The sequence below is a fragment of the Muscardinus avellanarius genome (assembly GCF_963383645.1).
Source record: "Muscardinus avellanarius genome assembly, chromosome: 8".
Taxonomy (NCBI): domain Eukaryota; kingdom Metazoa; phylum Chordata; class Mammalia; order Rodentia; family Gliridae; genus Muscardinus; species Muscardinus avellanarius.
In genome coordinates, this window is record NC_137794.1 from 82,709,762 (window position 1) to 82,726,372 (window position 16,611).

The following is a 16,611-nucleotide window of genomic DNA, read 5'->3' on the forward strand; positions in this document are numbered from 1 at the left end:
GGCATCCAAAGGCAAAATAATAATTACTCCAGACTTCCCAAACCAAGTCATGAAAGCCAGAAGGGCCTGGAGTAGCATATCCCAAACTCTGAAAGAAAACAACTTGCAGCCCCAAATTTTCTCCCCAGCAAAACTGTATCTCAAATTTGACATGGAAAAAAAATCTTTCATTACAAACAGAAGCTGAAAGAATTATGTCTTCCAAACCAGCACTAGAGAAAATACTCAGAGATTAACTGCAAAGAAGAAATGAGTAATATACAGTAGAATCTGAGAAACAATAAATTTCATCAAGCAAACAACTAAGCAAAGAAAAACACTACCTCAAACAAAAGTTAAAACTCGATATGTTAGGAATTAAAAATCATCTCTCAATAATCACACTGAACATAAATGGCCTCAACTCACCAATAAAAACATATAAGGTAGCAATGCTGGGTGTGGTGGTGCATGCTTGTAATCCCCACACTTGGGAGGTGGAGACAGGAGGATCACACGGTTTCGAAGCCAGCCATGCTGGCTTAAGAGACCCTGTTTCCAAATTAAAAAATATATAAAATAGGTCTGGGACTTGTAGTCCAGAGGTAGAAGGGTTTCTAGGAACCCCAGTACCACCAAAAACAAAACAAAACAAAAATATAATGTAGCAAAATGAATTAAAAACCAGAATCCATTCATCTGCTGACTTCAAGAAACACACCTAACAAGTAAAGATAGTAACAAATCAAAAGTGAAAGGCTTGAGCAAGATAATCCATGCTAACAGAAGCTGAAGATAGGAGTAACAACTATGATATTGGACAAGTGAGACTTTAAGCCCGAGCTTATCAAAAGACACAAAGCAGGTCATTTGTTACTGGGGGGAAAAAAAAAAAAAAAACAGCATTAGGAAATAATGATAGTCAATATTTGTGCCCCAAACATAGGTGCAGCTACTTTCATAAAACAAAATTTTGTGAAATTAAGTCACACATAAGTACTAATACAATAATACAAGGAGACTTCAACACCCCTCTCACACTGCTAGACCCATCTTCTAGAAAAAAGGTCAGTAAAGATGCCTCAGACCTAAAGAACATTACAAACCAAAGGACTTATTAGACACATACAGCAGAATTCACATTTTTCTCAACTGCTCACTGAACCTTCTCCACAATAGATCACATCCTAAGCCACAAGGTGAGCACTAATAAGTTTTTTAAAAAATGTGACATACTCCCCTATGTTTTTTCATACCACAATAGAAGGAAACTAAAAGTCAAGTATATGAAGAGCCAGAGTAACCACATAAACATGTGGAGACTGAACACCACACTGCTGAACAAAGAATGTGACAGAAGAAGTAGAGGGTAAAATAAAAAAGTTTTAAAAAACAAATGAAAATAAAGATACAACATATCAAAACCTCTGGGACACTTCGAAGGCAGTATTAAGAGGAAATTTTATAGCACTGGGTGCCCACATAAGAAGAACAGAAAATCAGCAAATAACCTAGTCACTACCACAAAGACTTTTTTTTTTTTGGTGGTACTGGGGTTCCTGGAAGCCCTTCTATCTCCGGGCTACACTCCCAGACCTATTTTTACATTTTTATTTGGAAACAGGGTCTCCTAAGCCAGCACGCGCAGCTGGCTTCGAACCTGCGTGATCCTTCTGTCTCTGCCTCCCAAGCGCGGGGATTACAATCAGCGCCACCACGCCCAGCCAACCTCAAAGCCTTTGAAAAACAGGAACATTCTAACCCCAAAGCCAGTAGAAGACAGAAAACTATTAAAATCAGAGCAGAAATCAATGAAGTAGAGAATTTTAAAAATTGTAAAAAATAAAACCAAAAGCTGGTTTATCAAAAAAATTAGCATGATAGATAAAACACTAGCTACCCTAACCAAAAAAAAAAAAAAAATCAATTTAAATGATGAAAATAAGAGACAGAAAAGAGTTATTACCACTGACAGGGTAGAAATGCAAAGAATTATCAGAAACTACTTTGAAAAACTATACTCCAACAAAATGGAAAATCTGAAAGAAATTGATGACTTTCTAGTTAAATGCAACCTTCCTGAACTGAATAAAGGAGATATAGAAAATTTAAACCAACCAATAGCAAACAAAGAGATTGAAGGAGCAATAATGAACATACCAAAAAATAAAGTTCAGGACCAGATGCTTTCCCAAGTGAATTTTATATAATCTTTATAGAAGAGCTAATTCCAATACTCCTCAATCTTTTTTGTGGAATAGAAAGAAATGGTACTCTTCAAATTCCATGTTATGAAGCCAACATTACATTAATACCAAAACCAAATAAAGACAGCTCAAGGAAAGAAAACTACAGGCCTATGTCATTGATGAACTTAGACGCAGAACTCTAAACAAAAATCTACCAACATACATTCTAAACCACATCAAGAAAATCATACACCATTACCAAGTAGGGTTCATCCCAAGAATGCAAGGCTGGTTCAACATACAACAATCAATTCATGTAATTCATCACATAAATAGAAACAAAGATTAAAAACACATGATTATTTTAATAGACACTGAAAATACATTTGAGAAAATCTAGCACCCATTTATGCTAAAAGCACCGCAGGGAAACTGAATAGAAGGAACATACCTCAACATAATAAAGGCAATATACAATAGGCCCACAGCCAACATCATTTTTTTTTTACAGTATTGGGGATGAAACCCAAGGGCATTCTACTTCCAAGCTACACTCCCAGCTTTATTTTTTATTCTTTATTTTTTAAACTGGGTCTCACTAAGTTGTAGAAGGCCTCACTAAGTAGCTGAGGCTGTCTGCAAACTGTGATCTTCCCATCACAGCTTCCCAAATGGTGGATTACAAGCATGTGCCACCACACCTGGCTTAGCCAACATCATTTTAATGGAGAAAAACTGTGAGAATTCCCTTTATAAGCAGGAACAAGACCAGAATATTCATTATTACTGCTTTTTTTCAATATAGTATTTGAAATTCTAGCCAGAGCATTTTGGCAAGAAAGGGAAATCAAAGGAGTAAAAATAGAAAAAGTGCTAAAACTATCATTAGTTGCAGGTGACATGATACTATACTTCAAAGATCCAACAAACTCAACCAAGACTTACAGAACTGATCAAAAAATTCTGCAAAGGGTCTGGATACAAAATCAATCTTAAAAAAATCAGAAGCTTTCCTGTATGCTATAAATCCACTGAGAAAAATCCAGAAAAAAAAACTTCCACTAAGGATATCACACACACACACACACACACACACACACACACACACACACACACTAATAATAATAATAATTATAAAACATTGAAAAAAAATCAAAAGAGACCTTAGAAGGTAGAAAGATCTTCCATGTTCTTGGATAGGCAGAATAAATATAATCAAAATGACCATTCTTTCAAAAGAGATCTACTGATTCAATGCAGTATCCATTAAATTACCAATGTCATTTCTCATAGACATAGAAAAATCAGTCCTTAAATTCATTTGGAACAACAAAAACCCTTAATAGCCAAAGTAGTTCTCAGTAACAAAAACCATGCCAGAGGCATCAAAATACCTGACTTCAAAATATAATACAAAGCTAATTTGATTGCAGTTAATACAACCATGTTGGAAAATAGTATGGAGGATTCTCAGAAGAATGGGAATGAACCTACCATATGATCCAGCAATATCATTTTTGGGTATCCACTCAAAAGAATGGAAACCAAACTACCAAACTAATGCATGCATATCTATGTTCATAGCTACACAATTCACAATTGCCAAACTATGGAACCAGCCAAGATGTCCATCAGCAGATGAATGGATTACAAAACTATGGAATATGAACACAATGGAATTTTACTTAGCCATAAAGAAGAACAAAACTACATCTTTTACAGAGAAATTGATGTAACTTGAGAATATTATGCTAAGTGAGCTTACTCACTAAAAGAAAGAAATCTAGTGAGCTTCCTAATTTGCAGAAGCTAGGGAAAATGGTCATAGGTAGAATTCTAGATGAGCAAATAAGTTGTGCTAACTGGGGGTATGGGAATGAGGAAGAGGGAAATTTCCTAATGTTCGTGATGTACATTCACAAACATACCAAGTCAATCACTAAGCCAAACATAAGAAGGAAGAAGGAGGGAGGGAATGGGTGGGAACTGGGGAAGGGTTAAATGAGTGATGTGTGCATGTATGCCTCTACCATCTTGTACTCTATTAAGATATATGGCTGCAATATACCAATAAAAAATTTTAAAAAAGAAAATAACAAAATTATGAGCAAATCGTACTCATTTTAATATAGAAATCTCTCTTCTTTCTCTTTGCTCATATTAATCATGTTACTTAGTGTCTAAACTAAAATGCAGTTTAAAAATCTAGATATAAATTAGAAAGCACAGTCTTTTTAATTGAAACATTTATTCACACTTCATGTGTTGAAATGCCAGTGGCAATTTGGACTGAGTTTTTAGAAAAATATTACCTAGCTTTTATGCCCTTTTTTCTCTTTCCTCTTAACCTGAAAAATAGTAATGTCTATTCTACTATCAGAAAAATTTGCTTAAGCTCTCATCAGATTTTTCTTTTTATTGTGAATAATGTGACTCTTTTCTAGATGGTTAGTACTTTTATGGCTGTTGCATAACTATTAAAATTCCAAAATATTGACATGTTTGGTATGATTTGATTCACTGAAAACAAACCAATATTTATTTGTTGACTATTATGAGATATATTTAGTTGTGATATTGAATCCTTAAATAAGAACTTCATTAATTACAACTATGACATCAGCACCTAAAATATGTCATAACCACCTTGATAATGGATAGGGACACTTAATATTAGAAAATAAATGAGTTGAAACATTTTTTATAATATCTCTTTTTTTCTTTTCTAATTCAGTTTCAGCCCTTCTTGTAGAGTGGAGGGCCTCGATGATTACCGCTGCACGGCTTGTCCACGAGGCTATGAAGGCCAGTACTGTGAAAGGTACCAACTGTCATGACATGTAGAGATCACATCTCAAAGGGTCACAATGTAGAAGCAGTCGTTTTAATAATTTTGTTGTTTTAGTATTTTCTACTAGTTTAAATGAGATCCTACAAGAATATGATACACATTCTCAGAAGAAATTTCATTCATATCTACATTAGAATTTTTTAAGGATCCTAAATTGCTCTATAAGTATCAAATTTATATTTTGGTATATATGTAGAGAAAGACAGATAAAAAGATAGATATAATTTTATAAGCACTTTTAAATCAGCTCTCACAAGAGTATCAGTAATTGCCAGTAACAAAAAAATGGTCATGTAGTTCTCATTGGACTTCACTGGCAAATACTATCTAGCAATATCTGCACACATTGTTTTTAGCACTAGGCCTCTACACTGGTAAGTATAGACATAACTCAGAATATAAATAGTATCAAGCATTTTCAATTATTACTACCTAAACAAAATGTTTGCTATTTAATTCTCCTTTTGAAGAGGCAGCTGCTGCTATTTTAATGGTTTATCTTATAGTAAGAAATTATAATATATAGCTTATTAAATTGAATTCTAAATGTAATACAAATTGTAAACTAAGGAATACAATTCCATAGTAACTGTCTAATAAGATTGTAATTAGCATCTTCCAGAAACATATTTGCTGTAAGATTAGTATCATGGAAATTCAAACATGTTACCATCACTTTTAGTATCTCTAGCAGAGCAGAAGGTAACTAATAGTAACCATTAGCCAGGCGCACACAGAATAATTTTAGCATAATTGATAGCATTATGGGAGTTTTATAAAGATATATGGACGTATCTTAATTCCATCAACTTAGCTGGGTCTCAATTTTCTTCATCTAAAATATCAAGAATAGCTGGTTCTTCACCTACTTAACACTGTTATTGTGACAATCAAGTGTGTAAGGGCCACTGTTGGTGCTTCGCCTTGGTCCCTCCTCTCCAACAAAATGCTGAAAGGCCTGACCTGATAATTTATCCCACCTTCCTCCGTGGACCACTGCTAATGACTAACTAGTAGGAGTAGTGCGAAAGCCTTTCTTTTGTCTCAAAGCAGAACAAATTTTAAAAATGTTGTTTATACTCTAGAATTCTCTATGGAATCCCACTAAGACTGGGGCATGACTGAAGTATACCCTATTTAGATACTTTTCCATGTTCTGCACTACCCACTCCTTTTCTGGATTCTTCTAGGGGCTCCTGAAATTAAGAATGCCTTTGCAAAGATAAACTAATATTAATATTTATCATGGTCTACTTAATAATGTTTTATTCAGCAAGCAATGGCTATATTAATAATAGCAATGACAAAATAATTTCAAGATTTATAAATTCTTATGCAGTTCTTTAAGTTTTAAGATGTATTTCTAAATAGAAATCTGTAAACCAGAACTCTAAACACATTTTGCAATATATGCATGTTTATAACAGCACATTCACAATTTCCATGCCAACAGAAAATAGCAGCAAGTAAATTACCTGCAGTATAAAATCAAAAAATATTATTTGTTTTGAAGATATGCACATCATTTGTATAGAGACTATAGATGACAAAGGTATGTAATTCTTACATATTATCATTGCACTTTGTATTTATGCTTAGGCTAATATTCATTTCATGCCTATGTAAACACCAGTAAGATGGTGGCTAGAAGCATCCCTGGATACCAACAGGATTATATGTAGTAATTTATTAAAAATGTTTTATAGCCGGGCGTGGTGGCGCACGCTTGTAATCCCCGCGCTTGGGAGGCGGAGACAGGAGGATCGCGCTGGTTCGGAGCCAGCCTTGCTGGCTTAAGAGACTCTGTTTCCACATAAAAATGTTAAAAAATAGGTCTGGGAGTGTAGCCCGTGGGAGTGTATCCCGGAGGTAGAAGGGCTTCCAGGAACCCCAGTACCACCAAAAAAAAAAAAAAAAAAAAAAAAAAAAAAAATATATATATATATATATATATATATATATATATATATATATGTTTTATAGCTGTGTTTACAAATTGAAATTTCCACTATCTACAAATGCACGTGCATAGAAAAGACTGAAAGGGTATACTGAAATAACAATTGCTATCTTAAAGAAGAGTAATTATATTAACCCATTTAAAATATTCATTAATGTTTAATCAAGAGTTGACAGCTCATATAGTATATGGATGAGAAGATCACTTATTTGTTATCAAATGTAAATGTTTTGAATTGTTTTGGCAATTCTTAAATGTTATAGATTTGCATTCATCATCCCTAGTATATAAAGGATCAGGTATATTTCTATGAAAAATTACTTCTATTCAGCTAAATTAAACCAAAGGTCTTAGATAAATTTTTATTGTAACCTCCCAAATAAATTTGTTCCACTTCAGAGAACTTCCTAAATCACCTAAATTAGCTTATAACCTGCTCATATTCAGCTCAGACATTCTACCTTTGAGCTATACACACAGGCCTACTTATTTTTTTAATTGTAAAACAGGGTCTTCAAAAGTTGATGAGAGTATTACTAAATTGCTGAGGCTGGCCTTGAATCTACAATCTTCCTGTCTCAGCTTCCTAAATACTGAAATTACAGGTATGTGCCACCACACCTAGCTGATTATATGTATAATTTATTGTCTAGTTGTGGTTATTCTAGAGGGAAGATGATGTTCTTAATAATTAAAACAGGAGAACAGGTAATCTGGGAGTGTCCTTAGTAATGTAGAAACTTATGGCCCTGTTAGCATCTTGTAAAGTTATCACATGTACAATATCATAGATGAATGGATGCATGGAGGTGTGTGTATTGAAGAGCCAATAAAATTATTGCATTTGGAATTCAGCCAATCAGATTTCCTTTCTAATTTCTCAATTTATTGCTGCATGTTTTATTTATATAACATAAACCTGCTTTCCAAGATGCATAATAAAAAAACCCATCCTGAGGACAATGGGGTAGAAAAAGTAACACCAGTAGAATTAAATAGAAAATCTGAGCAGCTCATTACATTCAACCTGCCTCTTTTTCTTTATTTGTGAATTTTATGAGCTGTATTGTTTGGTCATTTTGATATCTAAAGTACATCAGTATAGCAAAGCCAAGGAGCCAATGCATAATTTTATTCATCTTAGATTTATAAAAAACTTTAGAAGAGTGTATGAACTATAACCATGATGAGCAAACTATGGCCCACAGGCCAAATTTGACCCTTGTCTGGTTTTGTTGGCCTTCTATTTAAGAGCCATTGTTTACAGCTAAACAAAAGGTAAACATTCCCAATCAATTTACTAAAGTGAAAGTACTCCATTTAAGTAAAATGTAATACCTCAAAATATCTCATTAGTAATTCTCTTTAGCAGATTGGCATTACAAAATAATCTTCATTGTATTATTACTATTATTACTATTATTATTATTATTATTATTGCTGCTATTGTTACATTTTGAGTATTATCATCAACAAAACACTTTGGAATTTTTTTGACTGCTTAACCTTGACTTTTCCTCTTGGCCTACAATGTATAAAACGTACTCTCTGGGTTTTTATGGCAAGGATTAGCTGACCCCTGATCTATTGTTTCTTAATATCACTTTTGTATCATTAAAAACAAAACACACATACACATAAACAGTTTAGAGATGTGCCTTGCTATTAACTACCTTTCTTTTTGGTTTGTCTCTGTTTAAACTCAGGTGTGCCCCTGGCTACACTGGCAGTCCAAGCAGCCCCGGAGGCTCCTGCCAAGAGTGTGAGTGTGACCCCTATGGCTCACTGCCTGTCCCGTGTGACCCAGTCACAGGACTCTGCACATGCCGGCCGGGAGCCACAGGCAGAAAGTGTGACGGCTGCAAGCACTGGCATGCACGCGAGGGCACGGAGTGTGTGTGTACGTACACTAACCCAGCTGATTTCTGGGGCCTGGCTTCCTTTTCTCTCTCATTTCCAGTGACAAAGACTGACTCTTTTCTGTTTGCAGTGGCTAGTTGTACTCTTCCTTCTTTCTGACACTATCCACACACCTTCTACTGTGGTTTCTGTCTCCATCCCATTGAGCCAAGAACAGCTGAGGAAATCCTCAGCCTGATTTAATCCGTTTCTTGAAGACCCGCAATAAAACTCTGAATACACGTTTTATTTTATTTATAGTTTGTTCATTTCCAAGTTGGCAGTTTTGCCTAAAGTGGGCTTTACCCTTATGACAGACTGAAGATCTGAGTATTTTAAACTTTTTTGGAATGCCACTCAATTAGTAATTGGCTGGACGGGCACTTTAATCCTTGAATTGTAACTGATGTTTCCAAGCTTTTACAAAAATCCATGAGCATTTTGCTTTATAACGTTTCTCTTCAATTACAAGACCTAGAAGCTATAACAGTGAATTCAAATATTTAAGTATTTTTACTTATATATACAGTAAATGGAGAATAGTTTGTTTGCTCTTTCTTTTACTGATTCTGAATTCAGCAATGGCCTATTTAAAGTACTTTGAAATGAATAGTTAAATATAGTTCTCGGGTCTCATACAAATTCTAATCTAAAATTTGTTATTTACAAATTTAAGGAGAAAATGTTGTTCTCTGACATCCTTTTCCTTAAGGAAATTTATTTCTGCAATTTTATTTTAACATTTAACTATTTAATTGAAATTGTGCATGCCAATAAGTCTTGTTTTAACATCATATCTGGCTATGTGTTAATAGCACTTTAATCAGAAAATCTTTTGTTTGTGATCTGGTTTTATGAGTTTCCTCAAAAGCTAAGGCTGGATTTAAAATATAACAAAAAGTAAAGGCTGAGTGTGTTTGGGAAGATAAGTTTTTAATTTTTTTTCTTTGTATGTATTTTAGCAATCTTTAGTGAAGTTATACTTAAAGTAAAAATAAATATAAAGGAAGATGTAATGGAAGAGATTAAATTTAATTAAGCCATATATGTTAATATTATCATATGTAATAACTCTTTCAAGAATACCTTGAAAGATGTATTTTGTGTAAAGAAGTACCAAATATTCCATTATATTGATCTCAAGTTAAATTATTAGCATAATTAACTAGATAAATATAGTCAATATGAGCACTAAATTATCCTTGTGTTATTAATTTTTGATTTAATTAATTACTAGAATTAAAGTAAGAAAAGCTTGTTTAATGTGATACACAAAAATTTAATAACAGCACACTAAAATCTAGTAAAGAGAATAATGGGATTATTTTTCATTATATTATATTTGAAGTGAATTGGCATTCTGCCCATCAGAAATGGCTTCAAGTTCTATTTCTGTTGGTGATTGATATTTATTTGTATTTAAAATAAAAACTCATCTTATCCCTGTCACATATATGCATATCTGATCTCTACATGTACCATCTGTGATTATCAAAAGTCCCAGTCCCCCAATTACATGTTGCACCAGCCTTCTAGTGTTCATTTTTGTGATTCTTGTGTCATAGGGAACAGCATTTGTGCCTGCTGTACCTGATATTCACTTTACTGTGTCAGAGAAACTTTATATTCTTCTACAATCTTAGTTTTTCTTAATGAATTTGAGTGTTCTTAACAAAAATGCCAAAATAATAGGGTTGTCTTTGATATCAACTCCTTTTTCTAAATTTTATAATGATGCCACATAGATGTTCCGTATGCTATATTCCTTAAACCTTGGTAATTTCCACTTACTTATAGGAAAGATTTCTCTTCTCCTTTCATTAGGTTAACTATAAAAACTGTTGCATAGAATATCTTCAGACTTTTTTTTTCCTTTCTTATTTTTTAGAATGTATCCAGTTCAGGAGAATATTCCATGGTTCTATTATACTAGCCTTTCTCAGAGCTAAGTTTCTATTCCTAGTTTTGAAATGACTTCACTGAACAAGGTACAAGTGAGGACAAAACTTAGACTTATTCTCAATTCTCTTTGTAAGATATTTATATCCTCAAGCTAAATTAGATCAAGAGACCAAAAGATAGATTCTCCTGGCATGTTGGATCTGCGGACCTATTATATCACATGGGATCATGGTGGGATTATATAAGATCTTATATAAGACTGAAGGGTGCAAGTTAGGGGTGGGCTTGGGAAAGACAAGAGAAAAATGCATAGCAAAAAATGTCTGTGGTATTGGTTCTTAATATGGTGCTGACTATAGAAAATAAGATGCTTCTCCTGTTTGATAAAAGAAAGTTAACACCAGATAGTATAGTAGCATGAATAACACAAGAGTTACTTGTGGCCCCTTTAGTTATTTCTCTAAGAAACAAAACTTAAATTGGCCCATATCTTGGATTTGATTTTTTTTTGGTACTGGGGATAGAACCCAGGGAAATTCTACCTCGAAGCTACACCCCCAGCCCTATATTTTATTCTTTATTTTGAAACAGGGTCTCACTGAGATGCAGAAGGCTTTACTAAGTAGCTGAGGCTGGCCACAAACCGCAAATCCTCCTGTCTCAACCTCCCAAATGCTGGGATAACAAGTATGCACCATCACACCCAGATGTATATTTTTTAAATACACAAGAAATAAGCTAGGCATGTACATTGGGTTATCTCAGGTGAGCTGTATATTGGTGGAAAGAACCCATATATTCACTACAAAGTTAGATTAATGTCTTATTAGCCGGGTGTGGTGGCACATGCTTGTAATCCCAGCATTCGGGAGGCTGAGACAGGAGGATCACAGTTCGCGAGAGCCTCAGCTACTTAGTGAGGCCCTTCACAACTCAGTGAGACCCTGTTTCAAAAAAAAAAAAAAATTGGGCAGGGGTTGTAGCTCGGAGGTCAAATGGCTCTGGGTTCCAGCCCCAGACCTAAAAAATAAATAAATAAATAAAAAAGATTAAGGTCTTATTTAACAAAATATGTAAAATTCTATTAAAGAGCTAGGAAAGCACAGAGAGAATACAGAAATGATGGAAGAGCCTCTTTTGACCACCCAGTTTTCTCAAAGACAGAGCTGCCAAGGTTGAGACTCACAGTTGCCAGTGAGCCTAGTAGTAATTTACTGGATCTAAAAAGGAATCTCCTACAGAACATGGGTCTTTTATATAGGGGAGGTTTTTATTACCATTTTGATGTATTTACACAAATAACATGTGTCTCTGTTAGGGACTATTTAGACTCTTACAGTAAGTGAGTCAAATTCAGCCCCACCAAGTGCTCAACTATACCAAGCCGAGTCAGCACCTGGGCCCAACTAAGCAATGTCCCTTCAGGTTCCGGGCATCTCCTAAGGCAAAAACAGGCTCACCATAATCATGATGTTTTGTTGTTGTTGTTGTTGTTGTTGTTGTTGTTGTTGTTGTTGTTGTTGTTTCGGTATGGGAATTGAATCCAAGGCCATTCTACCTCCAAACTCTACCACCAGTTCCTATTTTTAATTCTTTATTTTAAACCAGATTCTCACTAAGTACTCAGTAAGTAGTTGAGGCTGGCCATAATCTTGCAATCCTCCTGGCTCAGGCTCCCATGTACTAGGATTACAAGCGTGTACCACCACATCCTGAAATCATGATTTTCTTTTAAAAGGCCAGCCTTGACTGATAGCTGACCATTTGCCATATGTTGTTAAACTCTTTATATTCAGTTCTTTTAATTCTTGCAACATCTCTATATATTATTAGCACCATTGTGTGACTCTCTCCCAGAAAACCCCTGAATTTAAGCAATTTAAATAAATTTATATACATTTTTAAATGGTCCCAAAGGCTTCTTTGTTGAAGGGCTGGTCTTCAAGTTGACACTGTTGGGAAGAGGAGGGACATGAAGGATGTGTGGCTTTGTAAGAGGTCCTTAGATCACCGGGGTTGTGACCTCCCCCCTTTTCCTTCCTTCTTGTTTCCTGGCATGGGTCAGTAGTTTGCTCCGCCATGTGTTACCTTTGTCATTTAGAATGCTTAGTTGTGGCTCAAAGCAATGGATATGCTGATCTTGGATTAGAAGCTCCAAAATTGTGAGCAAAAATAAAAAATAACATCTCTTTACAAGTTAATTATCTCAAATATTTTATTATAATTATGTAAAACTGCCTAACCCAAATCATTTTCTAAAGGTCCACAGTAATTTTCTAACAAAGCTATGATTTGAACCTCTACCTGTATTGCAAATCTTATTTTCTTAATTTCTAAGCTGGGCAAATAGTGCAAAACTTAAGAAATGCATTATAGTTTACCCATTATATTCAACATTAATGGAACTTGTCTTTTATTGACTTTTTAAGTTCCAGGTTTAGAACACATTTTCCCTCAATGTGAAATAAAGAAAAGAATGGGATACAGATATAAAATGAACAATTGTTATATATTATACAATGTGTATAACACAATACATATATATAATACAATTCATATAAACATGGGCAAAACAGCCATATTATTTGGGGAAGCAAGTTCTTACATATGTTGGCATGTTCTGAATACTTACTTTATTGGATTTCCAAAAACAGGATTTCTTCTTAGTAATTTCAGTTATATAAATCCATCTTCCTCTTTCAATCCTCATTCATAATTGGTATATCATTTAATAAAATGAGAACAACTGCCTGCACTTCTGTATTTTAAGAAGGTGTAAGAAAGCTATTATTTATTCAATAGTAAAGTTTTATGTTGCTAAATGTCCTATTTTCTTCGGATTTATAGTTAACACAGAAAAACTCATGATGTTTAAAATAGGTTATGAGTGACATAGTTGTAACTCTCCTAGAGAACCAAAATTAAAATCAGTAACCATCAGCAAGATGTCATTTCACAAGGAGTGCCTGAAATAGCATTTAATAAATAGCAAGTTGATTTTTACTGTTTTTAATCATTGCATATGAGATATTTGGAGATATCAGTTTTTATTATTTATGGTTATAATTTATTTAAAATATAACACATGAAGGTGATGCTTCACTAGCCAGTATTGTAAGGGCAATCATGAAGTGTCCTTGATACTGACCTGCAGAGACAGAAGTAGGATTATTGTTTGTAACAGACAGTTGTTGCCAAGGATCTTATCACAATACAGTGGCCCTTATTATCACCAGAACACTGTTGATCCATTATAATCAAAGATGAGAAGTGAGAACAAAATAGTAGAATGTGGTTTTACACTGTGAAGCAAGATTTCTGTCCTAAAAGATGTCAAAAAAAAATCAATTGATCTCCAAAAGAAACATCAGTTTGTGACTTTACACATGATCACCCTCCATTCCAACACCCTAAATGTCATCCCATTTCTGCTCCAACTTAGTTCCCAAGTGAATTCCTATTTGAAGGCCAGTGTGTCTGCAGTAGGTTTCTAAAACTCCAAACCATGACAATGTTCAAGTCCAGCTGTTGGCAATCTGTTAAAGCCATTTCCATATCCCTCCCCCATTTTCTGCATTTTCTATTCATCTGTTTCATTAGTAATAGATGCTTTAATTTCTGATTGCCAACATTTCTTAGTATTGGTCCAGGCTACCAGTGTGCAGAATAGCAACTGTTAGTCTGATTCTAGATAATTATTTTATTATGAAGGATCAGAGGTTTGCATATCACATTGAGCAAGCCCATTCTGTAATCAGATTAAGGTGCTGTACAGTCTTGTTGTCACATAGAGAAGGATGATTACTGTTGTTTTTATTTTCAGCCAAGCAATATTTTAAGAGTAAAACAAACTTTTATTTGATTTTCACTCTAAATAATCTCAAAAGTTCTATTGACCTGGAAGAACAATAGAATCATGTGATTATAAAGTTTGAAGTCTTCTAAGATAGCCAAACCATTTTTTCTTCTATGGCAAACCCCAAAGAGATTCAAGGAAATTTTCTATTAGGAAATGGCTATAAAAAGCTTGACTCTTAGCTTGTTATGCACAAGATGTGTGACATTAGATCAGCTAATTTTTCTAAGCCTTACTTCATTATCTCTTAAAATGGAAATAAAATACTACATACATGTATGTGAAATTCTTAAGCATAATAGACAATAAGTCCTAACCATGATTATCAACATTGTTCTCTTGTAGAGACTTTTGCCAAAGGCATGATATTTAGTGTACCTCGCCAGTGTCTGATGCAATATTTTAAATTGGGCTGAACACCAGTTTTATGTAATTATTTCTAGTTCTAGACGCTCAAAATCACTGAAGACTACTTTTAAAAATGACTACTTTACATTTCTCTTTTTTTTTACGTCCTGTACATGCAGTATTTATAGATTAATAAATACTTTCATTGTGACTGTTTTTTCTCATTTGAAATAGGATATTAATCGTGCTTATCAACCGGGTGTGATGGCACAAGCTTATAATCCCAACATTCGGTAGGGTGAGACAGGAGGATTGCGGTTCGTGGCCAGCCTCAGCTACTACTTAGTGAGGCCCTTTGCAACTCAGTGAAACCCTGTTTCAAAACAAATAGGGCTGGGAGTGTAGCTCAGAGGCAGATTGCCCTGGGTTCCATCCCTGGTACCACAATAAATAAACAAATAAAAAAATAACAGAATTACTGAACCTCTTTTTTGGGAGGTACTAGGAATTGAACCTGGGGCATTTTACCTCCATGCTCTGCTCCTAGTCCTTTTCTATTTTATGTTGAAACAGTCTTGCTCAGTTGCTGATGACCTCATTAAGTTGCTGAGGCTGATCTAGAATCTGCAATTCTTCTGTCTCAGCCACCAAAGTACAAGGATTACAGGAATGTGCTACTGCACCCAGCCATGAACCCATTTTAATGAGCCTTAAATATATGTGAATCTAAATTCTTTTTCTTGAAGAGGTCACATAAAAGAGAAATATCAAATCCAGAATTAGGGAACTCCAATGAGATTCATCTAGAAAAGTTAATTTTTATTTATTTGGTGGTACTAAGGACTGAACTCAAGGGCATTGTACCCCTGAGCTACACTCCCAGTGCTTTCATTTTTTTTTATTTTAAAACAAGGTCTCACTAGGTTGATAAGAGTCTCATTAAGTGACTATGGCTGGTTTGGAACCTGCAATCCTCCTTCTCAGCCTCCCAAGTATTGAGATTACACGTATGCACCACCATGCAGAGCTCCAAAAAATAATTTAAAAATACACATTAGCACATAAACTTACCTTTTGTTAAAAATATGTTTTTATTCCTCTATTTCTAGTTAGTCACAGTAGATACTTAATATATCTTTACCTAAAGTTGGTCAAGAGTTCTGGCCTTTTCAATAATGTCTAATGTATTTGTTTCAGCCTCAGCTTCTTTGGCTCAAATGCAGTTTGTGAATTTTTTGTGACAGTAAGCCAGCAATTATTATGCATGGGGAACGCTGGTAGAAATGCAATATTCTGCATTAATTGCTAACAGAAAGATCTGTAATATTGGCTGCATGATTTACCCCTTACATGTGCCCAGCTATAACGATCTGAATTTAGTACTGCATTTGTTAATATTAGACACAAATTTATCCTGACACTTTTATAGGCTAAGCCTCGGAAACATTTAGTCATGTAAAATATAATCATGGTCTTGAAGTATTTGCTTTTATTTCCATGCTATTTAGGCAGGATCTCACTTTATAACCTTATCTGTATTGCTGATTAGGAGACTGGTTCAGGGAGGCTATTTAGGGTCCTGATTATGAGAGAGGAACTAATTTACATTGTATCCTTATCAAAGAGC

General features: G+C 34.5%; 1 protein-coding gene across 2 annotated transcripts in view; it reads left to right on the top strand.

Moving 5' to 3' along the window:
* LAMA2 (laminin subunit alpha 2) overlaps positions 1-16,611 on the top strand; it is a gene marked incomplete at both ends in the record, with an annotated part of 652,317 nt that overhangs the window by 476,301 nt on the left and 159,405 nt on the right. For both annotated transcript variants that reach the window (XM_080699817.1, XM_080699818.1), the window contains 2 exons: positions 4,903-4,989; positions 8,686-8,879. In XM_080699817.1, coding sequence (XP_080555943.1) covers positions 4,903-4,989; positions 8,686-8,879 — 281 coding nt within the window. The remainder of the gene's footprint in view (positions 1-4,902; positions 4,990-8,685; positions 8,880-16,611) is intronic.